The following is a 27,081-nucleotide window of genomic DNA, read 5'->3' on the forward strand; positions in this document are numbered from 1 at the left end:
TACATTATATAATTTATGCTATGACAAGTTAAAACACTGAAGTCAGCCAATGAGCCTCTACAGTACTATTGAAGCCCTCTATGAAAAATGTGTGTTACCTGGCAGTTCTCCTTCAAGGCACCAGATCACATACAAACAGAGGAACAGTCGACTGAGAGTCCCTGTGAAACCTGGTTTTAGAAATCATCTCAGATACATCAGAAGTCACAATCTGTAACTGGATTTTACTGCTGCCTGCATTTGATGTCATCTGTGACTGAAAACATACATGCTGGGAAACTGGGATAGAAAAATGATCAGTCAGAGAACAGAAGCGTGACATGACACTAATGTTCAGCAACGAAGCAGAAAGCTTAAGAGCCATGTGGGATTTTCTTATCAGGTTGAGACAAAGTCAAATAGACATAAGATGATTTTCAAGTGTTATCAAATAGAAACAGTTAGGAAGAAGACTTTACTATGAACCATGGATCAGATACAAAAGGTGGGGTCTTCTACAAACAGATGTCAGGTCTCAAAGGTGGAAATTAAAACTTTGTCATTTAAGAAACAAAAGAAGAAACATGGTCTTTCAATAGATATGATGTAGTTATTTTTATTATGCTCATTAATAACATGAAAGGTTAAAGTCAACAGGTGTTTTTGTGTCGTCACTTAATGATCAGTTTAATAAATGATTAAAACTTTTAAAATATTTTCCTCACATTGACAACAAAACAACAAAACTCTTGCTGCTGTAGATATAATGACAGATTATTTTAAATGAGATTAACATAACACAGTTGAACACTTCAAATACGTCTTCAACATAAAGCGTCCTGGATCAGTTCACATGATTCAACTTAAAATGTAAAGACTTACAAAAATACAAACAGGCAAAACTTGTTAAACAGGATTTTCAGATATAAGTTTTAGAAATTAATTACACAGGGTAAAGAAATATACCCTCCATTCTTTGTTGTAAGAAGTCGATCATCTGACAACATGTCTCTCATCAACCTTCTCACTCATCTTTCCATGATCACTGAACTTCAGAAGTTCAGATTTCATGTGTTTTCTTTTAATAAAACTTCAAAATATTCGTAAATATTGATACATGCATGAGTTTCATAATTTCTCTTTCTGTCTCTTCAAAGAAAAACAAATAAAAAAACATTGTGTTCTGCTTTATGTTCATTTGAACATTTTTCATATCAAGAAGTTCACACTTACAAACTTTGTAGGTATTATTAACATTAGTTTTTATGCCTCACTCATTCTCCAAATTCCTATTATTCTTCTGTGTTTTTTAGGAGTTTGATTCATGAATAATCACATGGAAACAAGTATCATTATTTTCAGCAGAGTAGTTGTGTTGTTCACTCACAGTTTGTACATTTCATCCAGACTTTTAATCGCTTCTTCTTTACTGTATTTTCTCCACTCGCTGGGAATTTCTCCTCTGCCTTGGAATTTTAATTCATAGTGGTCTTCCAGTTGTTTTTGAAATTGACACACAAACCATTTCCAGTATGTCAGATTAGAGTCATCAGGCGTGATTCTCCAGTTAGCAAACCTTGGTCCAGCAGTTCGGTACCGTTTATAGGGAATTTTTTCATCTGATTGTGAATCGGGGTAAAAACTTTGATCACTTGCAACATCTGTTGTGCAAAATTCAACAGAGAGTAAATCTGTGTCTCTATAGTGTACACCATTGATTGCAGCGGATCGATGAAAAGGGACACTGTGGTCAGCATCACTGTGATCTTCCATGGTGTTGGTGCAAACAGCTGCACAGAATGGACACTTTACCCAGCAGCACCTGCACAGCTGATCGATGAGGATTTGATCAGGCTTCTGTCTGAACTCATTCATCTCATTCAGTGAGAGGTTGTTTATATCCTCCATGATGGGTTCAAGGCCTTTCTCTATCTCTTCTTTAAGAAACTCAAAACTGTTTATGTCTCTGAAGTTTTGAGAACAAATGGCATCAAATGTCAACTCATCTCTCAGAGAACTGGTAACTTCCTCCAGCCACATGTCTGTGTCTCCTCTCTGGGTTTTGACTTTCTCTGTTGCAGTAAATAAAGCCAGACTCACATGTTGTTTCATGTCTTCAACATTTTTCTTGAGTAGATCCCGAGCTTTATCTTTGTGTGATGTGAAGATGTATTTCTTTACTTCCTCTTTTATAAAACTCTCCACATGTTTCCTTGGTTGATGGATGTAGGTGATGAAACCATCGAAGTCGTCTTTCTCTGCCAGTGACTTCAACACATGTTTCTCCAGGTTCAGTCTGTTCCCATTGAATGCTGGGAAACTGCACTTCATCTCTCCAGCTAGATCAATGGCAGTCTTGTTACAGACAGCCTCAACAGTGGAAACCTTCAGTTTTTCACAGATCAGTTCTCCGAGTACAACAGCAGAAGCGTTTTCTTCACAGAAGCTTCTGAAAATGTTGTAATATTGATCCTTTTTGCTTTCTAAATAAATCAGTGCATCATTCTTCTTCTTGAATTTCTTGTGGGACTCTGAAAGCCAAGTCCCTGCTCTGTCAAACACATACAGTAAGAGTTCAACTGTAAACTTCTTCTTCAGAGCAAATTTCCTCTCTGATTCAAATTCTGTCACTTTCTCTTTGACATTTTTGGCAACTTCTTGCAAATAAGTTGGACTGTAGCCTCTTGTAGCTACAGGTTTGTTCTTGATTGTATCGAGTGACTGTTTTTCCACATCATCAATCAGGGATCTGATCAGTTGTTGATCTTCATGCTGAAGAGTCCCCTTAAAGAAATTTAATACTTTTTTTGAAACAAAATCACCAAATTGTCCAAATAGCCCCTTTTCTCTTTTGTCCCCTTCCCTCTCTTGAGGCTGTTGGCTTTCATCACAAAGCTCCTGCTCCTGGGTGAGTATCACATAATGAGAGTAATCACCAACCCCTGATATGTTTTTGTATCTGCCACTGTTTTTGGATTTATCAATAAGATCCCATTCAATACCAAGCTCTTGAAGGATAGTTGACTGATCTTCCTCCAAGTTGATGTCTTCAATAGGTTTTGTATCTGCAGTTAGTTCTCTCACCCAGTCTCTCCAAACAGAGTCAAACTGCTGTTTAAGTTCCTCTTCATCTTGTGTCTTGTCTTTTAACTGCTGAGCGAGCTCTTTGCTCTTCTGTAGCAGCTTGTTCTCAAACTCTGTCTTTTGATCGTCAAGCTTTTTACAAGCCTTCTTCTGCTGGATAACTTCATCCAGTTTTCTTTTCACTCCCCTCACCTGTTCATCATGAAAATCCTTGATTTTGATTTCAAATCGGCCTCGCCACTGAACCAACATTTCTTTGTCTCTGTCATCATCAAAGTGCTTTGACATTTCTTTTTTGATTTCTCCATATGTTCGGCTCATTTCTTTAGAAAGATAACTGAGCTCAACCTTGTCAAGTTTTCCATTTTCAATTCTGTTGTACAGTTGGTTTTCAATGGTCAACATGTTGCTCCTCAGAGCCCAGGTCCAGTTCCCATAATGAACCTCAAGGTTTCTGTACACTTTAATTTCAAGTGTGTTTTTGAAACTGAAAACAAAGTGTTCGTTCAACAGGGCATTCCACAGGTCGTGAATCTTGCTTTTGAACTGTGACAGAGTAATCCCATCAGACTGTGAAGCTTTAGAGAGAATGATGTTCTTCAGCTCTTGGATGCTCTCACTATAACCTGGATTTGGAGGAGCCATAGGTGGACTTCCCTCCCAAAGCTGGGCAAAGTATTTCACATCTTTTTGTATATCAAATGCAATGACGTCACTGAAACACTCTGCATCACAAACCTCCTCTTTGGCAGCTAGTTGGGTCATCTGGTCCAGTTTTTCTTGCAGGCGTCTCTTTCCCTCCATGTTTTTCTCTGCAGCTGAAATATCTGTCACATTCTGGTGAACAAACACACAACTTGGAGAAAGTTTAACTTTCTTCATCCTCATGAAAGCCTGAACAACAATCTGCAGAACATCTTGCATCTCAGCTGGATTCTCTCCAAAGAGGTTGATCAATGTCATGTTTCCCAGACCAACAACAAAAGTTGCCAGTTCATTGTCGTGGTTAAGAGCGGCGTTACCTGCTAATTCAAGAGCACGCAGTCCTTCGGTGTCCACCACCAGCACATAGTCAAACTTAAAGTCTCTCTTCATCTCCTCTGACACTTTGATCAGCTGCATGAAGGCACCCTTGGTGCATCTGCCAGCACTCACTGCAAACTGTAACCCAAACATGGCATTCAGCATTGTTGATTTTCCACTGCTTTGTACGCCCAAAACTGACAACACAAACACTCTCTGGTCACCCAGTCTCTTGATGACTTCCTCTAAAAGACTAGAGATCCATGTCAAAGGCACATGACCTGCATCACCATCCATCAGCTCCATGGGGTGTCCTGATATCATCAGCTCTGCAGCCAGCTCAGGGTATTTAGACCAGTCAGTCCGACTCCTCTTTGTTTGTTTCTGCAGAGATTCATGGGCTTCATAGATCTGCCCCATTTCTCTAAAGATGTGCTCCAAGCCAAAAGTTGCTGACTGTAGTTTTGTTGATATTTGTTCAAGCTCAGTCTGTTTTCTTTCTAATAGATCAGATTTGTCACGTTTCTTCTTCAGATCCAAGACCTCAGACCACTTCTCATCATAGCTTTGGAGAATTGACATGAGATCGTCTGTGGAGAGGGCGTCTATTAAGATCTGAGTCCATTTCAGGAAATACTCCTTGTCTGTTGATGGCAAAGATGAGAGACTTTCAATGAACAACTTCACTAGTTCACTACAGGAAGCATCACATTGTTCTTCTCGTATTTTCATCAGTTCCTGTTGCTTTTCACTTTTGTCCTTCTCAACGTTTCGTTTGAGGTGATACAGTTCTTTCTTTATTCTGCACCACTCATGCCACAGTCGGCCATGACAAAGGAGGAATTTATCTTTGATTTTTGAAACATCCATCCCCTGAAGTAAATTCACTGTTTCCATAGCAACAGATTTTCCTTTTTGGCAGACTGTGTCTTCTTCATCCACTCTGATTCCAGAGATCTCGGCCATGGTTTCAAGCTGGAAGGACGTTTCTGATCCAGACAAGATCTCTGTAATGATCCTTTTCAGTTCTTTAGAAACATCTGACTGGCTTCTGTCTTTTAGACCCATTTTATATTTTCCCTTTTTCATCTGAACTGCACCACAATCATTATCAGTAATGAGACAAATCAGACGCTTTGGAGACTTCATAAGATCTGAGAAAACAGCCCAACTTTTGTCACCTTTTTTCAGAGTTGGTAACAGAACAACATTGACTGAAGATTTTTCAGTCAGTATCTTACGCTGTTTTTCAATGGACAGAGCATCACCATGAAGATTACAGAAGGCAGTGCAGTCAGTGAAGGCATCGTTGGGTTTTCCAGCAGGACAGTACCAGGCAATCTCTGCCACACCATCCATCAAAAGGCGAGATCTGGTGCTACCTGGGCAGTTTCTGTGGAAGAAGGTGTTGTGACGCTCGTTGATCAAAGTGTTCATCAGCTGAGATTTAGACACTGACAGTGAACCCAGGCGGAAAAATGACACCATGGGTGTCTCAGCTTTGCAGATGGGCAAACTCTTCATGGTGACAATGTTTGAATCACCCTTGATTTGAGTTATCTTCCAGGTTTTTCTTATTTGTCTGAATGTCCACAGAGGACACTCAACATCCAGTGTGACTGGGTCAGGAACAAGCAAAGGTAAGGCGTACTGACACTGTGACAGCTTTGTCATCATGTTCTGCTTAAGGAAGCTGTCTGAGCAGTGAAATACTGCCATTTGAACATCCATCGGATGAACATGAGTCTGATCTGATTGATCACAGTCAACGTCTCTATCCAAATAAGCATCTAAGTCACTGTCTTCTGTGTCAACAGTTTCAAAGGAAATATATCTGGCTCTGTAGTCTAACATCATCAACCTCTGAAGAAAAGTATGAGCCAGATCTTCCTCAGATGTTTCATGGTCCTGTTTCAATGGTGGACCTATTTTAAGAAAATCTGCTGGAGACAACTTCTGTTTGTCTTGAAGGTGAAGTCTGTGAAGCAGTGTTTCAAGTTCTCTTTGATACTCCATGTTTCTATTCTTCTCTTCAGAAATCTTCACTGACTGTTGAAAATAATAAATAATCATTTACTGCATGTAAATTAAATGGTAACATCACATGGTTATAAAGTAAAACGTCCTCAAGTTCTTGTGAAATAAATTAGTATTTTCTGACCTTATCCTTGTTTCCACTCGTATCCACATCTGAGGTGCCTGCAAGAAAACAATGAGCCAGAGTTGAATCAAAACATTCTTCTCATGTTCACTGTAAATTATACTGAATGTTAGTTAGTTATTAGTTCTAAATTTAACTTTTTTATGTTATTGAAAAATTAAATAATTCATAAAACAATTATTTTCTCACATGTTGCAGATGGAACAGACTTGACCTCAGACTCTGCTCCTCTCGCTGTGTTGTCATTCTTCTTCGAGTGTTTTCCATCATTAACTGAGTCACACTGAGAAAACAGGTGATTTAATTCAATTTAATCTTAAAATAAATAGGTTACAACCATTGAGATTGAGAACACAGTGGTACACTATCTAGAGTAATAAAAGTAAGGGAAACAGGTTTGTATTTTAGGGAGAAGAAAGTAAACTGTTCAGTAAAAGTATCTTCAGCGTCACTGTCCTATACTTCCCAAGTCTAAAGTAAAGTTAGTTGAGGTTACAGGTGTTTCTGCTCGATTTTAACCTGACCTCATAAAAATAAGCATTGAAAAAAAAAACATTGCTGTATGACAGTGACTACAGAGGATCAGAAGATCTCACCTTTACCTGTGGTGTAGCTGCTCTCTCCTCCATCTGATCTACTGTAGCTGCTCTCTCCTCCAGCTGATCTACTGCAGCTGCTCTCTCCTCCAGGTGATCTACTGTAGCTGCTCTCTCCTCCAGGTGATCTACTGTAGCTGCTCTCTCCTCCAGCTGATCTACTGTAGCTGCTCTCTCCTCCAGGTGATCTGTAGCTACTCTCTTATTCAGGTGATCTACTGTAGCTGCTCTCTCCTCCAGGTGATCTACTGTAGCTGCTCTCTCCTCCAGCTGATCTACTGTAGCTGCTCTCTCCTCCAGGTGATCTACTGCAGCTGCTCTCTCCTCCAGCTGATCTACTGTAGCTGCTCTCTCCTCCAGGTGATCTACTGTAGCTGCTCTGTCCTCCAGGTGATCTACTGCAGCTGCTCTCTCCTCCAGGTGATCTACTGCAGCTGCTCTCTCCTCCAGCTGATCTACTGTAGCTGCTCTCTCCTCCAGGTGATCTACTGCAGCTGCTCTCTCCTCCAGGTGATCTACTGCAGCTACTCTCATCTTCAGGTGATCTACTGTAGCTACTCTCATCTTCAGGTGATCTACTGTAGCTACTCTCATCTTCAGGTGATCTACTGTAGCTGCTCTCTCCTCCAGGTGATCTACTGTAGCTGCTCTCACATCCAGCTGATCCACTGCAGGGTGATGTAAGAACAAGCAGATTGCAGGATCAAACATAAGAGAGATAGTTTCGGGTCAGTTAACAATTCCAGGTAAAATAAGATCTATTTGCAAAAATGATGTTAATGTAAAACACATGTACAGTATATTTACAATGTTCACTACTCAACAATATGGTTTGAATTTGGATTTGGCAGATATGCAAAACAAAAATCATGGAAACGTTCTTTGGTAACTGGAAAGTTTCACTAATTAGTTGGTTAATGTATTTCATAACACCGTAAACTGTAGGATATCTCTGAGCAGAACGCAAGAGCGAAAGAGAGTTTAGCTAATCAGCAGAATCTGCATCTCAACATCTAGACTGCTGCATCATCATCTTCTCACTTACTCTGGACACCGCCGCGCTGAATCAGCTGTTCCACAGACATACAAGTAGCATCGCTTCTTCTCTGCCGACTGTGTGAATTCAGGAATTACAATCTGCTTTTACTGGCTGCTTTTAGAAAAGGCCACAGGTTTATTCACCTGCTGCGTATTTCCCCTGTCAAACTCAGGTATTACAAACTGTCTCACATTCATCTGTTCCTTCTCTGTAGCATCATTGGATGTGTAGTTGTACCAGTGGTTGTTAGTAGTGCGTAGTAATAATTATTATAATTTTTATTAAGTATAAAGTGCCTTTGATTTCTGTAATTACTTTCAGTCACTTTACCTAATTAGTTCCTTTGTTACTTGTTCTAATAAAGTTTACGTTAATGCCTTTGCAAACTTAATTTGTGTGTTATAGACACTCTGGACTCCTCACCAAGAGCAATGGTTTATTCGTGTTGTTATGCTGACTCTGAAATTATATCCCAGGACAAATGTTTAAAACCATTTTGATAATTCTTATCGCTCACAACAAACAAAATGCTGTCATTACTATTGAACAAGTGCGCATGGATGTAATATAATACATGTATTATAATAATACACTTTGTTGTGTTGTGAGTATTTGCAGCGCATGTGTTGTCAAATTGATGTTTTCTGAGTTAACTTGTGTTTTGTCTGTTCACATGTGTTTTCTTAAGTTGCAGTGGACGAGAGAGTTGCGGACGACAAAGCATTTGTTTTGGTCTGAGATGCTGGTGGTCTAGTGTGACATCTAGTGACAGTAATGATTGTTTACAGAACCTTTGAGGTGGAAGAAAACTGACACCATCTTGGGAGGGGTTTTAAATGACTCTGTGGCCAGAGGAGAACCACCTCATCATCCCATGCAGTTACAAAATGTCCTTACCTCTCACAGGTCTTTCATAGAGGCTTTCATTAATTGTTCACTTCCTTTTAGATGTAGATGTTGCAGAATGTCTTAAGTCACCACAACAGTAGAAAATGGTGTGTAAGCATGTGAAAGTTGGAGAGTAAATGGACAGTTTTGGTGGTGGTTGAGTGAGAACGGTGTCATGATGCACTGTTTATGTTGACTGTCTCCAGTCATACTCCACCCATCCACCACAGGAATTCAGACTTTCTCCCTGTTCCTCATTGTTTTCTCTTACCTTTTGTAATGGGTGTGATTACTGTATTGACCCCAGGTTCACTTGTTGCTGCTCTGATGTCGTCCCCATCAGGTTCATCCACTAAACAAAACTAAAAAAACATTTGTTTCAATGTAATGTTTTTTTTTTTTTATTACTTTAATCAGATTAGACCATTGTAAGAACCTTTTTTCCAAAGTGAGAGGTCACCAACTAAGTAGCAGATAGATAAACATACATGCTAAAACAGTTATAGAAGATCAAATTCCAGCCAGGACCACATGAAAGAATCAGGAAATTAAACTCCTCTGTATAAGCACTGCAAACTGTTCTTATATCACACCAGCTGGCGTATGAATACAAAAAGTAGTGACAGATCATTTGTAGACTGCATATTCTGTCAAATCAGAATGTGCAGTTTAACACAACCCTAATCTTGCACACAGTTGTACACAGTTTTTCATTTCATAGCATCCCTTATAACACCACCTGACATTACATATCTTTATTTATCTCAGTGGCAGAGAGACAGGCCTTTATTAGAGACAGTAATACAGGAAAAAGTAAGTGAACCGTTTGGAATTAACCTCATTTCTGTAAAAATGTGTCTCCAAATATGATCAGATCTTCATGTAAGTTACGATAATGAACAAACACAATCCATTTGAACAAAAGCTAATTGGAGTCGGGAGTTATCACACCTGTCAGACAGTGAAACCAGTTTGGAGGTGTGGCTAGTTTGACATTTTGAGTTTGCACAGGAAACATCTGCTGATGTGAACCATGCCTCACAAAAAGAGATGTGAGACTTGTGGCCTAAGGCAATCAACTCCCAAACATACAAGAAGAATTTCAACTAGAGGCTCACACTTCAAAATCCCCCTTTGAGAACGGAATAAATAAAAATAAAAAACCTGGGAGTTTAGTTGCTATCTTACTATTTTGTTGGAAAACTTGTTCGAGGATATGGACTGAGGATGAATAGTGTTAAGTCAGTACTTACAGTTCCTTGGAAACATGGAAGGCAGTTAGTGAAACACTTCTTCATACCATTGTTCCTGCGTCTACGACGGCGTTTGAGAAACGCGTCCTGGTGCATGGAACACAGACTTAATATCATAGTGGATAAATGTTTTATACACAAAATAAATCTGCAATACATTTTGTCTGGCAAACACTCCAACTTTAAATATCTCATATATTAAGATATTACTAATTACTAGACAAAATTCAATTGTATCTGAAACTGAGTTTATGACTAGTCAGAACCAGAGAGATGTATCACCTGTTTGAGTTGGTCGTCACTGTTTGGTTATCAGCAAATTAATAATAATTATAAAGGATAATAATATTATCTGTGATCATCATGAAGGTGTGGGTCTGGTTTAATATTTTAACTCATGTAATGCAGCTGTCACATCAGTCTACTGTATATATGCTGCCCAGACTTACTGGGTATTTTTTGAAACGTGTTGCAAGCCTGAAAAAATGGATGTTTATTTACAAATCAATTGATGTTGACAAAAAAAAAAACATTACTTATCTTGTGTTCATACTCCCTGCCATGAAATAAAATTTAAGGGAAATTTATAAATTACTGTGTGTTCTTTTTATTCACATTTTTCACATCGTCCCAGCATTTTCTTGGTTGGGGTTGTAAATCATTTAATTAAAAATGTTCATATTGTTGACTAGAACTATCATAGATTATTAACTCACTCACAGGTTACATCAAGATGTTTCTGTTAAGATGATAATTTTAAGATGTTTTCCAGTCTGTTAAGCCTCTTTATTGAGTTAGGATCTTAGACCTCTAAAGAATAGAGTTAGAGATCAGATATTTTCTTTTTTGCAAGATGTTAATTTATTTCAGTTTTTCACTTTGTCCTAAATTAAAAAACTACGGGTCTTGAATCTTCAGTTCAAATGTGAGAAAAAATAGACAGCTGTTTGAGAGCAAAGGAATGAAGTTACAAGTTATTTACAAGTAGCTCCTTTAAGCCTATGATAATCAGGGTCTTATTAGTTAAGATCATCTCCATCTACATCTACAGCTCTCAACTGTTAAAAATTAAATTAAATTACGTTAGATTAGATTAAAATGAATCTCAAAATAGTCAAAGAAAAATTTCAAGACGCATAACTTCATTCTGAAAATATTAAATTTTTTATCGTTGATTTTATTTTAAGTAAAATGACTTTCATTTCAAGTTACATTATTCTCAAAATATCTGTCTTTTAACCCATTAGTGTCCCTGACACTCCCTCATGAATGAAAAGCTGTGATAAATCCATATTAATCATGTGAACAATATCACACGAAAGGGAGTGATGTGCTGAATATCAGCACGGCTGTGATTCGGTCATAGAGTGTGATGTTTCTTTTATACAACAGTTCTACGGGCGCCATATTAATTAAATAAACAACCATAGATTATGATTTGTTTGTTTATTTTATCATTTATTTGGCTACGACCACACAAATAGTTTAGCAACTGGAGTGGTACTGGACTGTTGCTAAGCAACAGATAAACATTTCCCTGACCTGCACAGCGCCACTAGCTAGCTGCTTTATCCACACGTTGGTTTCTCTACTGTCTCTGACGTTACCTCAGGAGTGCTCTAAAGTATCCAGGCTTCTTCCCTTCAACCTCTTCTTACGACCAGACATCATTTCATTCAAATGTTATTTCTGGAAATATTTTCATCTTTGCAAAGTTTGTGACAACCTAAGAAAGTTAGCGGCCGTTAATGTAACACTGATTAATGGTTGAGCGGAGTGATACATGAAGTTAAACAGTGCTGTTGTACTCTATATCAGCACTCATGCAATGCCTCTCGTCCAATCAAATTACTTGGTCGGAAATAACTGTTGTATAATCCTGAATATCTCACCTTTTCTGTGCTTCCAGCTGCATCTATCCCCTGTCCCCAGTCACCTGCTGGGAAATATAGACGGAAAAGTCAGATGGCAAATGATTAGATCACCTGTCTGGCTGCAGGACAGAGTAAAACAAACATAAGTCAAACTAATACAGCTTGCTCTCTACACATTTTTAACATTTTGCTTCTTGTGACTGACCTTCTGCCGCTGAGCTGCAGATCTCCACCAGATCATTCCTGTTGATCCTTCTTAAAATGTCCTTCGTCATCTCCAGAGCTTGATCATGTTTATAGGTCTGCACCATCAGACGCACAGTGTCCAGCCTGTCCGCCTTCTCCAAGACAGCCCTTCTGAAACTTTTTCTTCCTTTGAGGATGTCATCCTCCTGCAGGAAGAATTTGAAGCGCTTAAATTCTTCATCTGCCAAGTCGTCCAGAACGTCCAAGATAACCTGTCTCGCCATTGTGGTTCCCCTGCAAAAATCAGAGAATATCTTCAACCTGAGGGACAATTAGTTTATTAGTGGAGAGAATGATACAGTCACTTTAAATCAAGATTCAGAGAAACTGTGTCAAATCATCAGTTCAAACCAGATCAGTTTTATCAAACCTAGCAACAGACTGAGACAGAGTTCATCCGCCCTAAAAACCAGAAACCCCAAATGCCCACACCTAAGCATGTGCCTTACATAAGAGTATATTATTCTACTTTATTTGTGTAAGGTGAACATGTAATCTATAAATTCAATACAATGAGGAGTAAAAAGAGCTGCTTCCATCTAAAGGACAAGGACACCTGCTCCATTTTATCCTGGGACAACTTCCCTGAACAGAGGAGGAGACACAACCGATGCTACTGATGCTACTGATGCTCCTTCATCACCACGCCATTCACGCCATTCTGATGATGGTCATGTCTCCTTAACAACTTACATATTTTACTTATATAATTCACACACTGTATTAAGAAAGGTGTGAAGGAGCCACAGATGTTTAAATGTTTGAAACTCAAAACAAAACAGAAGCTTTTTACTTTGGTGAGTAAAGAAAGTGAAGAACAGAACTCTATATAACTAGTAGTAAAACATTTTACACACATACCTCTACAGGACTTCATCAATGACAGAACAGTGACACTGGTCTAAATATTGTAGGATCTTCAGTCTTCATTTTTCACTTCCAGTCAAAACCTAGTAAGAAAATATCAAGGAAGAGATACTTGATTAACGGCATGTTGTTATTAATACTGCAGATTTTATTCCTTGATGTTTCTCAAATACTACATTAGTGCTTATCTCCAACCAAGTCCAGTTGCTCACAATTCAAGTTTTAAATACATAAAGTACTTAATATGATATGAGAAGAAAAGTTAATATATGGCTGGACCGCATATGATCAATTTGTGAAATTGAGGAACGTATTGAAAAACTGCCATGGAACCTGTAAATAACTGACATCATTGCATCTTATTTGCATTCAGCCTAGTGTCTGCTGGTTTCAGGCCTTTACCAGTTTGCTTCTCTCTTCTTGCTTCTGTGCTCACATTTAAAGTATTTTAATACAGGCCAATTCCCAATAAAGCTATTTACAAGTTTTTTCTCATTATGTTGTCAGACAATGGAACAAGTTTGAAATAGTGACTGAAACGTGGCCCAATATGACTACATGTTAACCAGCAGTCAGGACCGAGCCATTTCTAAGATGCTAATTTGCTGCTAAAATCCAGAGTTTAACACCGAGACGTCTCTGACAAAATCACCAAACACATTAGTTAAATACAAGCAGCAACATTAGTGGCTGAAAAATCAAGCTAACACGGAAGTAAGAAAAACTTCACTTCTTCTAACGGCCACTAGAGTCTGGCTCCAAAAGCAAAATGTCCAACTTTACAGTAGAAATAAAAAACGGTTTTGGTGTCTAGAGCTAATCTCCTTCTTCATGGCACCTGTTTAATATAACTCACCTGTTTACATTAAAATGATGGCGAATTGAGGGCGTGCCGTCTTGATTGACAGGTGAGCGTATGCTAGCTACAAGCCGGTATGCTCGACACGCGCCCCTCCTCATGACCTATATTTGGATTAGCCGTTAGTTCGGCGGATTCAGGTACCGACAAGATGGCGTCGACGGAACGACCCACAAAACCGCTCTTTTCTTAACCTATGGGTGACGTCACGGAGGCGACGTCCATCTTTATTTGCGGTCTACCATGCGAACTGGTAAAACGGATCTGTCACGTGTCATCCCCGCGTGAGAAGCTTCGATCGGTGATTGTGTGTTTTTTTAAAACTTATTTCTCACTCTCAGATCACTCTTTCATCCCCGGGTGCTGGGCATCTGCGGTGTTTCTGGTGTAACAGCACCGTGCTGCACTGGGTGTCAACGCATGGGTCTCAAACTCGCGGCCCGCGGGCCAATTGCGGCCTGCGGGACGTTATTTTGTGGCCCCCTACTTGACATCAAAGTTTAGTGTTAGTGCGGCCCGCGCGTTTTTCTCAAACGCACCTTTTGGCCGAGTTGTTGGGCGAGCCGCGCTTGCCCTGGGCTTTTATTTTTCACTTATGGGCTACCATAGCGCAGGCTCATGACAGCTTTCGGTGTCGCGTCTGTTGTCAAGTTATGGTGCGTTCCCGTTAAGTTGGAACTTGTAAATTGGAACGACTCGGATTTCAGACTTCCAGTTGAAATGTCCAACTCGGAGCTCAGAAAGTCCGACTTCCGAGCACAACTTGAACGCACCATAATGTCCAGCGCGAATTAGCGACGGTTGAAACTTGGTTGAAACGTGAAGAACTGTTAATAATAAAGATTGAGAAGATTGGATCTGTTTTTTTGAATACTTGGGGCCCAGCCTCACCCAGAATCTACTTCCAGCGGCCCCCATCTAAGTTGAGTTTGAGACCCCTGGTCTACAGTGTCTGTGATCTGAAACAAGTTACAGCAGGAAAAGGGGCGTAAATTAGCGGTTTTTCCCGGGTGTTATATTTACATCATTACCGATTGGAGCCGATAAATACCGGCGTCTACTGCACAGTCATAAGACCCGGGCGTGAATGCTAATTGCAGCCAATTTGCTATTATTTAAACTATTATAGCTTCACCTTTCACAATGACGATCATTTAATCTTTTTAAGATAATATGAATTTCTGCTGTTTTTAAACACATCTTCTAAGTTTTTCTCATAAATGGATGATTGTACGGTCTTTTTAATCTTGTAACTGACCATTAGTGTATACTGGTCTGAAAAGCTACCTCCCTTCTGGAGAGCCAAGATCATCCTTTCAGATAGTTTCAACTGTGTTGGTTTAGAGTGTTATTAGACCCAGGACAAGCTTTCCCTTGTCCTGCTGCTCTTCTGTTGTAAATGGCAGATAGTATTTTATTGTTTTATTGTTTTCTAGAGATTGCTTATTTGCACAGACTGTGTACTTGACTTGACTTTTGCACTTGACCTTGTTGAATGAAGTCTTACTCCGGCCATCATGCCATACTGTCTCTTGATGTCCATTAGTGTATGTGTGTTTATGTATAGCTTGGCTGCAAATCAGTTTCCCTTTAAGGGACAATAAAGATACTTTGAACTTTGAACTTTATCCTTTCAACTGTCATGTGCATTCCTCCAAACTGTATCAAATACAAATACCGTGCTGCAATCAACAAAAAGAAAACAAAAACAAGAGGACTTTTCTTTTTCGAAACAGCACAATTCAACTTTCATTGAAAAAGATGTGATCAGTGGTGGAGTAACTTTTTTTAAATACTGCCTGGGTTTCCTGGATGATATTAATTTACAGCTAAATGAAGCTGGTAAAAAAAAATCTAAGCTGACCTTGTATCAAGAATATTTTGTCAATTAAATTAAACGTGTGGAGAGATATTAAACTAAGTTCAAAATGTGCACATGCAGAAAGATTACGGCTGTAAGATACACTGAACTCAGTTAGAGAGTGAGCATATGACATTAAGGTTTCAAGAGAAAGTCAACGAATGAGTGAATCTGTCAAGCCTCATAGCCACAATAATTCCCCTTACGTTCAGACAGCCTCATTTCATTGCAAGAAAATTCACATGGTGAAACTGAGATGGTTGTTAAGAGAGTAAGATAACATCAGCAATTTAAAAAAGAAAAAGAAAAGAAACACTGTGCATCTAACTTTACACAGACATACATAATACAGAAATAAGCTCACCTTTATTTTGTGTCTCCTTTGCTTTGCCTGATAGATCCATCTGGCTGGTTATGAACAAGGTGTGACAACAAAAGGAATACTGAAAGTAACATAGCACTAGCACCTGATTTCCCTGAAAGCTTGTGGCTTACAGGTAGTTAGATTTCCTGATTACTTTACATCAATGATTAATCATACAGTCATAAATCTGTAATACTTTATGATTATTACATGAAGGTGTAATAACTGTCACAAATAACTATCAAATATTGTAATCAGGTACAGTTTCTTTTTCTTACTACACTATGTTTATGATAGCTGCAGATAGTAGTTACTTTGTAGAGTAAGAGTTTCAAAATATAGGATGAGCTGTAATCCTTTGTTTATAGTCATATTTAGAGGAACCACTATAATAAAAAGTGAAAAAATCTTCATTGATCTTCACACTGAATTATTGTATTTATTTATTTATTGTAAAATTGTATGTTGCTGTGAAATATGCAGTGGATATTTCGTAGTGGTTAATGCCTACCTGCTTAACAAATAGAAAAATATTAGGCACTCTTTCTACATAAAGCAAAATTATCCAAATATTTACCAAATTACAACACCTTTTTAATTGAATTTAATACATACATAAAAACATTTAAACATGCAACCAACAAAAAAAAGCTAATGCATTCTCTCTGTAGCCCCTGATTAAAATAATTGACTGGTGATAAATTGCTGTATTTAATTTATATGTTTTTATTAGTATTTATTACATCTACTTTTTGTGTTTTATGTCATTTGATTGGTTTTTCAATTTGATTGATATATATTCTTATAGTGTGTGTGTGTGTGTGTGTGTGTATATACGTATACAAAAACATATATATGTATATATACTTGTTGTCACATATGTATATATGTATGTGTTTGTATATATTAAAAAAACAAGAGCTGTCAAACTCACAGGCGCTTATTTCCAGCATTTCCTGCATGGTAGACGCTTTGGAGAGAATACGTGCATTAGCGGAGCTCGTGAACGCACCGTTGTAGTCTAATTGAACTACAACTCCCTTGTTTCACTGCTCCGTGGCCGTCAAGTCGGGTAGTGTGTGCTGGATTCGGTTTTAAACGACAGGGGCGAGCGGGAGTGTGTAACTGGACTGGATTCAAGCAGTGTTGTGGTAATAGTGATATTAACTTCTATCGGAAGTAGACTGAGTACTGCGTTACACTTTCTCTAATGAGGGATTTAAACGGAGGAGCGGAGAGGTCAGGCTAACTGCCGTGTAGGTAGACAACGGTTGACAGTTGACCGACCGGAGAGGCCGAGTAAAGCCATGCTCTGACTCACGTTACCCGTGCTAGCTAGCTGACCTAAGTTGTCACACTTGTATTCCTCTATCCACCGGACTAAGGATGTTGCCTTATGTATTTAGGAACCACGTCGTATGTTACCGAGCCGACAGCTGGCAACAACGACCGTAGCAGCTCCGCGGGCTTAGAAACCGTTATGGTGCTTGTGGGTGTGTTAGCATAACGTTAGAGGCACTCGGCTAATGCTAGCTGCCGGCTGCTGACGAGGGAAAACCCACCACCAGAGGTGATCAAAGTACACAACATCAGTGTAATAATGTATAATGTTGTAAACACACACGGAGACCTGTATTGCAAAACGTCTGTCTTTTATTTCCCACTTCTTCCTCTACAGCTTCCAACGGGTTGATCACAACACAACACTGTTACCATACTCTACCTAGTGGTAGGAGTCATACCCATACATCACATCTTCCCCCTTAAGATTCTCCATAACCAATTTACTCAACATTTCTAATTGTTAACTTATCATTTCACAGTTTAACAAAGTCAAAACTTTTGTCAAAACATTTTCAGCAGGTGTCGCCGATTTCTCCTGTAGGTGTTTCCATCTGCCGTTTAGACTATCAACGACCTGGGGTTCTCATGTCTTCTCACGACGACTGCTGTGTGCCAGTGATCTTTGACTCTTGCTCTCACCTTCTCTCCTTCCATCAGAAGTGGTAACCATCTGGCTCCTCAGTCAAAGTACTGCTTTTGCTTCAGCTGCCTCTCCTTGATGCTGTTGTGAACATCCTCATACAGCTGTGGCTTCAGCAGCTGTGCTGATGTTGGCAGTTTGGTTTTCAGTCTCCGACCCATAAGCAGTTGGGCAGGGGACAGTTTCACTCCATCCAAAGGTGAGTTCCTGTATTCCAACAGAGCAATGTAAGGATCACTCTGGCTCTCTTGTGCTTTCTTCAGTAAGTTCTTTACTGTCTGTATTGCTCGCTCACTTTGTCCATTAGACTGGGGGAATCCTGAGCTGGATGTGGTGTGTACAAACTCCCAGCTCTCTGTAAATGTCCTGAACTCAGCACTCGTGAATTGTGGACCATTGTCTGACATGACCTCGTCTGGAATCCCATGTCTTGCAAACATCGATTTGAGGGCTGTCACCACATGCCGGCTGGTCGTCTCTGTGAGTTTAGCAATTTCCGGGTATTTTGAATAGTAGTCCACACACAGAAAATAATCACCTTGCTCATAGTGGAACAGATCTACTCCAACCTTTGCCCAGGCTCTATCGCCCTTTCTTTGCATTTGACAACTCCAAGATGAGCTTCATGGACTCTCACAAGCATGTCTGCTCTCAGGCTACTTGGAACGACAAGTCGTGTGTTCTTGAAGAGTAGACCATCACCACATGTAAGTTCCTCTTTGAATGTCCAGTATTTTCTGATGTCTGCTGGTACATGTCATATTTCTGCTGGCCATCCTGTTTGAACCATCTTTATGACAATCTGCAGTTCTTCATCAGCCGCTGTTTGTGTTCTGAATGTGTTCAGTTTCTCCTCTGTGATTGGTAGTTGAGCTGTTAGCTGTTGGACTTGTAGTTCATCCTCCATGAGTTGCTCTGGTTTCTCTTTCAGTTAAGCTAGACTTAGTGTGTCTGCGATGTAGAGCTCCTTTCCAGGCTTGTAGCTGACCCACAAATCATAAGGTTGGAGACTCATAAGCATCCTCTGCAGTCTCGGTGGAGCCTTCTGGAGTGATTTCTTAAACACAGTCTCTAAGGGTTTGTGGTCTGATTCCACATGCACTGTCTTGCCATAAACATATTGTTTGAACTTCTTACACCCATACACAATCGCCAAGAGCTCTTTTTTGACCTGTACGTACCTTTTCTGACACTCAGTCAGCGCTCTTGAGCCATTGGCCACCGGCTGTCCATCCTGGATTAACACTGCTCCCAAGCCTTCAGAGCTCGTGTCCACAGACAGTGTTATATCCTTTTTCACATCAAAATACCTAAGTACTGGGTTTTGCTCACAAGCATCTTCAGCTTTTCAAAGCTTTTCTGCTGCTCAGCCTCCCAATGCCAAGCTACGTCACCCTCCAGGAGTTTCCGGAGTGGCGCACTCGCATCAGAGAGGTTTGGGACAAACTTTGCCAGATACCGAAGCATCCCTAAAAACCTCAGCAGACCTGCCTTGTTTTCTGGTTCAGGCATGTCCTGTATAACTCTGACCTTCTCTTGGTCTGGTTTCACTCCCTCTGCAGACAGAATATGACCGACGTATGTGATCTCTGTCCTTCTGATCTTACATTTGTCTTTGTTTAACTTTAGGTTGATGCTTCGGATCCTGTCCATCAGCGCTCTCAGTCTCCAGTCATGCTGTTCCTCGTCTTCCCCCCACACTAGGACATCATCCAATATGTGCATCACTCCTTCCAAACCTTCCAGTCTCTGTGCAATGCATTTCTGAAACATTTCTGGAGCTGACGACACTCCAAAAGGAAGTCGCAGGAAGCGGTAACGTCCATACAGGGTGTTAAACGTACATAACTTGGAGCTCTCCTCGTCCAACTGTACTTGCCAAAAGCCATGACTGTCGTCCACTACAAAACTTTTGCATTTGGCATCTCTGCGATGATCTCTTCAACTGTGCGTAGTGGATAGTGTTCCCTTTTTATAGCCTTGTTGAGATCTTGGGGATCGATGCAGATTCTCAGTTTGTTGGGCTTTACCACAGTGACCATGCTGTTCACCCAGTCTGTGGGCTCAGTCTGCTTTACGATAACTCCAAGACCCTCCATCCATCATCATAGGCACCGTCACATAGGCATCAATTCTCTCATTAGGCCCTTGGACTCGGGTAAAGAACATGTGTCTCAGGTAGGTGATATTCTTCCGAGGCTCACAATAGTCTCTGAACATTTCTTAAGACCGTTAAAACCATCCACATCCTCATCAAAGTCCATGGTATTAAATACCTTTATCGCTTCATCTCCAGCAACACTCTTCTCTTCAATTCCTGTCGCGATGAGATATAGTTCAAACTTTTGAATCCACCTTCGCCAGTTTTCCACCAGATTTCCCTCGAAGCACAGACTGTTCGAAGGCTTTAACTGTTCCATTTTTCTTTTTCATTTTTTTGGGGGGACCTGTATTGCAGAGCGGCTGTCTTTTATTTCCCGCTTCTTCCTCTAAAAAGAAAGGCCATAGAAACTGCCGTAAAAACGAAAATAAATCAGCAAAAGGAGCCATTGTCATATTTCTGTTTTTAGGCATTGCTGAAGTTTGGTCGTGGTGAATTTTCTAACTAATCTCTATCAAACGTAGCCATTGTTAGGACTGACAACTCAAAATAATGAGTACTTCATAGAAATGTAGTGGAGTACATAAGTGCAATATTTGTCTTTAAAGTGTAGTGGAGTAAAAGTCGGAAGTTTCTGAAAATAAGAAAAAATACTCAAGTACAGACTATCAAAAAAATACACTAAAGTACAGTATTCATGTAAATGTACTTTGTTACTGTCCACCTCTACCCACTACTAAACATCTTTGACTGTAGGTAGTGAAGTCTGTTTGTGTGAAAGATACATCAAAAAATACTGCTGCCTGCATGTGATGTCATCTGTGATTGAAAACATATACGCTCTAGGAAACTGTGAAAGAAAAATGATCACACACCCAGAGAACAGAAGCGTGACACCTATGTGCAGACAACGTAGCAGAAAGCTTAAGAGCCATGTGTGATTTTCTTATCAGGTTGAGACAAAGTCAAATACACATAAGGTGATTTTCAAGTGCTATCAAATAGAAACGGTTAGGAAGAAGACTTTACTATGAACCATGGATCAGATACAAAAGGTGGGGTCTTCTACAAACAGATGTCAGATCTCAAAGGTGGAAAGAAAAAAAAGAACATGGTCTTTCAATAGATATGATGTAGTTATTTTTATTATGCTCATTAATAACATGAAAGGTTAAAGTCAACATGTGTTTTTGTGTCGTCACTTAATGATCAGTTTAATAAATGATTAAAACTTTTAAAATATTTTCCTCACATTGACAACAAAACAACAAAACTCATGCTGCTGTAGATATAATGACAGATTATTTTAAATGAGATTAACATAACACAGCTGAACACTTCAAATACGTCTTCAACATAAAGCGTCCTGGATCAGTTAACATGATTCAACTTAAAATGTAAAGACTTACAAAAATACAAACAGGCAAAACTTGTTTAACAGGATTTTCAGATATAAGTTTTAGAAATTAATTACACAGGATAAAGAAATATACCCTCCATTCTTTGTTGTAAGAAGTCGATCATCTGACAACATGTCTCTCATCAACCTTCTCACTCATCTTTCCATGATCACTGAACTTCAGAGGTTCAGATTTAATAAAACTTCAAAATATTCATCAATACATGCATCATATTCATCATTACTCTTTGTCTCTTCAAAAACAAATAAAAAAAACATTGTGCTCTGCTTTATGTTCATTTGAACATTTTTCATATCAAGAAGTTCATACTCACAAACTTTGTAGATATTATTAACATTAGTTTTTATGCCTCACTCATTCTCCAAATTCCTATTATTCTTCTGTGTTTTTTAGGAGTTTGATTCATGAATAATCACATGAAAACAAGTATCATCATTTTCAGCAGAGTTGTTGTGTTGTTCACTCACAGTTTGTACATTTCATCCAGACTTTTAATCGCTTCTTCTTTACTGTATTTTTCCCACTCGCTGGGAATTTCTCCTCTGTCCTGGAATTTTAATTCATAGTGGTCTTCCAGTTGTTTTTGAAATCGACACACAACCCATTTCCAGTATGTTAGTTTAGACTCAGGGGTAATTCTCCAGTTAGCAAACCTTGGTCAAGTTGTTTATAGGGAATACTTTCATCTGAATCTGAATCGGAGTAAAAATTTTGATCACTTGCAACTTTTGTTGTGCAGTATTCAACAGAGAGTATATCTGTGTCTTTATTGGACATACCATTGACTGCAGTGGATCAATGAAAAATTACACTGTGGTCATTAGGACTTCGATCTGGTGTTGGTGCAAAGAGCTGCACAAAATGGACACTTTACCCAGCAGCACTTGCACAGCTGATTGATGAGGATTTGATCAGGCTTCAGTCTGAATTTTATCATCTTATCCAATGGGAGGCTGCTGGTTCAATGGTTTTCTCTGTCACGCAGTTTTTTTCTTGAGTTCTCCGAGTACAACAGCAGAAGAGTTTCCTTCACAGAAGCTTCTGAAAATGTTGTAATATTGATCCCTCTTGCTTTCTAAATGAGTACGTGCATCATTCTTCTTCTTGAATTTCTCATGGGACTCTGAAAGCCAAGTCCCTGCTCTGTCAAACACATACAGTAAGAGATCAACTGTAAACTTCTTCTTCAGAGCAAATTTCCTCTCTGATTCAAATTCTGTCACTTTCTCTTTGACATTTTTGGCAACTTCTTGCAAGTAAGTTGGACTGTAGCCTCTTGTAGCTACAGGTTTGTTCTTGATTGTATCAAGTGACTGTTTTTCAAGATTGTTAATCAGGGATCTGATCAGTTGTTGATCTTCTTGCTGAAAAATCCCCTTAATGTAACTTATTACCTTTATAGTTGTTTCTGAAACAAAGTCACCAAATTGTCTAAGTTTCTCCTTTTCACTTTTGATCTTTTCCCTCTCTTGAGGCTGTTGGCTTTTGTCACAACGCTCCTGATACTTGGTGAGTGCCACATAATGAGAGTAATCACGAACCCCTGATATGTTTTTGTATCTGCCAGTGTTTTTGGATTCATCAATAAGAGCCCATTCAAAACCGAGCTCATGAAGGATAGTTGACTGATCTTCCTCCAAGTTGATGTCTTCAATAGGTTTTGTATCTGCAGTTAGTTCTCTCACCCAGTCTCTCCAAACAGAGTCAAACTGCTGTTTAAGTTTCTTTTCATCTTGTGTCTTGTGTTTTAACTGCTGAGCGAGCTCTTTGCTCTTCTGTAGCAGCTTGTTCTCAAACTCTGTCTTCTGATCATCAAGCTTTTTACAAGCCGTCTTCTGCTGGATAACTTCATCCAGTTTTCTTTTCACTCCTCTCACCAGTTCATCATGAAACTCCTTGATTTTGATTTCAAATGTGCCTCGCCACTGAACCAACATTTCTTTGTCTCTGTCATCATCAAAGTGCTTTGACATTTCTTTTTTGATTTCTCCATATGTTCGGCTCATTTCTTTAGAAAGATAACTGAGCTCAACCTTGTCAAGATCTCCATTTTCAATTGTGTTGTACAGCTGGTTTTCAATGGTCAACATGTTGCTCCTCAGGGCCCAGGTCCAGTTCCCGTACTGAACCTCAAGGTTTCTGTACACTTTAATTTCAAGTGTGTTTTTGAAACTGAAAACAAAGTGTTCGTTCAACAGGGCATTCCACAGGTCGTGAATCTTGCTTTTGAACTGTGACAGAGTAATCCCAGCAGACTGTGAAGCTTTAGAGAGGATGAAGTTCTTCAGCTCTTGGATGCTCTCACTATAACCTGGATTTGGAGGAGCCATAGGTGGACTTCCCTCCCAAAGCTGGGCAAAGTATTTCACGTCTTTTAACACATCAAATGCAATGATGTCACTGAAACACTCTGCATCACAAACCTCCTCTTTGGCAGCTAGTTGGGTCATCTGGTCCAGTTTTTCTTGCAGGCGTCTCTTTCCCTCCATGTTTTTCTCTGCAGCTGAAATATCTGTCACATTCTGGTGAACAAACACACAACTTGGAGAAATTTTAACTTTCTTCATCCTCATGAAAGCCTGAACAACAATCTGCAGAACATCTTGCATCTCAGCTGGATTCTCTCCAAAGATGTTGATCAATGTCATGTTTCCCAGACCAACAACAAATGTTGCCAGTTCATTGTCGTGGTTAAGAGCGGCGTTACCTGCTAATTCAAGAGCACGCAGTCCTTCAGTGTTCACCACCAGCACGTAGTTGAACTTAAAGTCTCTCTTCATCTCTTCTGACACTTTGATCAGCTGCATGAAGGCACCCTTGGTGCATCTGCCAGCACTCACTGCAAACTGCAACCCAAACATGGCATTCAGCATTGTTGATTTTCCACTGCTCTGTATGCCCAAAACTGACAACACAAATACTCTCTGGTCACCCAGTCTCTTGATGACTTCCTTTAAAAGACTAGAGATCCATGTCAAAGGCACATGACCTGCATCACCATCCAGCAGCTCCATGGGATGTCCTGATATCATCAGCTCTGCAGCCAGCTCAGGGTATTTGGACCAGTCAGTCCGCCTCCTCTTTGTTTGTTTCTGCAGAGATTCATGGGCTTCATAGATCTGCCCCATTTCTCTAAAGATGTGCTCCAAGCCAAAAGTTGCTGACTGTAGTTTTGTTGATATTTGTTCAAGCTCAGTCTGTTTTCTTTTTAACAGATCAGATTTGTCACGTTTCTTCTTCAGATCCAAGACCTCAGACCACTTCTTATCATAGCTTTGGAGAATTGACATGAGATTGTCTGTGGAGAGGGCGTCTATTAAGATCTGAGTCCATTTCAGGAAATACTCTTTGTCTGTTGATGGCAAAGATGAGAGACTTTCAATGAACAACTTCACCAGTTCACTACAGGAAGCATCACATTGTTCTTCTCGTATTTTCATCAGTTCCTGTTCCTTTTCACTTTTGTCCGTCTCAACGTTTCCTTTGAGGTGATACAGTTCTTTCTTTATTCTGCACCACTCATGCCACAGTCGGCCATGACAAGGGAGGAATTTATCTTTGATTTCTGAAACTTCCATCCCCTGAAGTAAATTCACTGTTTTCATAGCAGCAGATTTCCCTTTTTGGCAGACTGTGTCTTCTTCATCCACTCTGATCCCAGAGACCTCGGCCATGGTTTCAAGCTGGAAGGATGTTTGTGATCCAGACAAGATCTTTCTAATGATCCTTTTCAGTTCTTTAGAAACATCTGACTGGCTTCTGTCTTTTAGAATAATTTTGTAATTTCCCTTTTTCATTTGAACTGCACCACGGTCATTATCAGTAATGAGACAAATCAGAGGCTTTGGAGACTTCAGAAGATCTGAGATAACTTCAGCACTTTTGTCACCTTTTTTCAGAGTTGGTAACAGAACAACATTGACTGAAGATTTTTCAGTCAGTATCTTACGCTGTTTTTCAATGGACAGAGCATCACCATGAAGATTACAGAAGGCAGTGCAGTCAGTGAAGGCATCGTTGAGTTTTCCAGCAGGACAGTACCAGGCAATCTCTGCCACACCATCCATCAAAAGGCGAGATCTGGTGCTACCTGGGCAGTTTCTGTGGAAGAAGGTGTTGTGACGCTCGTTGATCAAAGTGTTCATCAGCTGAGATTTAGACACGGACAGTGAACCCAGGCGGAAAAATGACACCATGGGTGTCTCAGCTTTGCAGATGGGCAAACTCTTCATGGTGACAATGTTTGAATCACCCTTGATTTGAGTTGTCTTCCTGGTTTTTCTTATTTGTCTGAATGTCCACAGAGGACACTCAACATCCAGTGTGACTGGGTCAGGAACAAGCAAAGGTAAGGCGTACTGACACTGTGACAGCTTTGTCATCATGTTCTGCTTAAGGAAGCTGTCTGAGCAGTGAAATACTGCCATTTGAACGTCCATCGGATGAACATGAGTCTGATCCAATTGATCACAGTCAACGTTGGTGCTAATGAAACCTAAAACACTTTCTTTTGTATTTGAAGAATCAAGCTCTGCAACAGGATTTGAGTGGCTAACCTCAGCACTGTCTTGTCTTACAGAAATATATCTGGCTCTGTAGTCTAACATCATCAACCTCTGAAGAAAAGTATGAGCTAGATCTTCCTCAGATGTTTCATGGTCCTGTTTCACTGGTGGACCTATTTTAAGAAAATTTGCTGGAGACAACTTCTGTTTGTCTTGAAGGTGAAGTCTGTGAAGCAACGTTTCAAGTTCTCTTTGATACTCCATGTTTCTATTCTTCTCTTCAGAAATCTTCACTGACTGCTGGAAATAATAAATAACCATTTACTGTATGTAAATTAAATGGTAACATCACATGGTTATAAAGGAAAACGTCCTCAAGTTCTTGTCAAATAAATTTGTATTTTCTGACCTTATCCTTGTTTCCACTCGTATCCACATCTGAGGTGCCTGCAAGAAAACAATGAGCCAGAGTTGAATCAAAACATTCTTCTCATGTTCACTGTAAATTATACTGAATGTTAGTTAGTTATTAGTTCTAAATTTAACTTTTTTTTGTTATTGAAAAATAAAATAATTCATAAACCAATTATTTTCTCACATGTTGCAGATGGAACAGACTTGACCTCAGACTCTGCTCCTCTCGCTGTGTTGTCATTCTTCTTCTCTGAGTGTTTTCCATCATTAACTGGGTCACACTGAGAAAACAGGTGATTTAATTCAATCTTAAAATAAATAGGTTACAACCATTGAGATTAAGAACACAGTGGTAAACTATTTAGAGTAATAAAAGTAAAGGAAGCAGGTTTTTATTTTAGGGAGAAGAAAGTAAATTTAAAGTAAAAGTATCTTCAGCGTCACTGTCCTATACTTTCCAAGTCTAAAGTAAAGTTAGTTAAGGTTACAGGTGTTTCTGCTCGATTTTTACCTGACCTCATAAAAATAAGCATTGAAAAAAAAAAACATTGCTGTATGAAAG

The 27,081-nt window shown here is 39.5% G+C and overlaps 3 protein-coding genes across 3 annotated transcripts in view; 1 reads left to right on the forward strand and 2 right to left on the reverse strand.

Annotated features, from left to right (window-relative positions):
* Window positions 1-579: 579 nt before the first annotated feature.
* On the reverse strand, window positions 580-6,282 carry LOC130185797 (interferon-induced very large GTPase 1-like). The gene is made up of 2 exons (XM_056402461.1): window positions 6,248-6,282; window positions 580-6,135 (listed from the first exon to the last, which is right to left on the reverse strand). Exon 2 carries the CDS (start codon window positions 6,100-6,102, stop codon window positions 1,363-1,365), a length of 4,740 nt encoding a protein of 1,579 aa, XP_056258436.1. The 5' UTR covers window positions 6,103-6,135; window positions 6,248-6,282; the 3' UTR covers window positions 580-1,362.
* A 10,887-nt stretch (window positions 6,283-17,169) lies between these two features.
* The window catches only part of rangap1a (RAN GTPase activating protein 1a), a 29,848-nt gene continuing 19,936 nt past the window's right edge, over window positions 17,170-27,081 (forward strand). The window contains exon 1 of the mRNA XM_056402130.1: window positions 17,170-17,245. The gene's annotated coding sequence lies outside the window, so the exon portion shown is untranslated. The remainder of the gene's footprint in view (window positions 17,246-27,081) is intronic.
* On the reverse strand, window positions 21,878-26,793 carry LOC130184777 (interferon-induced very large GTPase 1-like). Its single transcript, XM_056400801.1, has 4 exons — window positions 26,704-26,793; window positions 26,515-26,552; window positions 22,582-26,402; window positions 21,878-22,253 (listed from the first exon to the last, which is right to left on the reverse strand). The coding sequence occupies exons 3-4, from the start codon at window positions 26,367-26,369 to the stop codon at window positions 22,064-22,066; spliced, it is 3,978 nt and encodes a 1,325-aa protein (XP_056256776.1). The 5' UTR covers window positions 26,370-26,402; window positions 26,515-26,552; window positions 26,704-26,793; the 3' UTR covers window positions 21,878-22,063.

This window comes from Seriola aureovittata, chromosome 17 (genome assembly GCF_021018895.1).
Source record: "Seriola aureovittata isolate HTS-2021-v1 ecotype China chromosome 17, ASM2101889v1, whole genome shotgun sequence".
Taxonomy (NCBI): Eukaryota; Metazoa; Chordata; class Actinopteri; order Carangiformes; family Carangidae; genus Seriola; species Seriola aureovittata.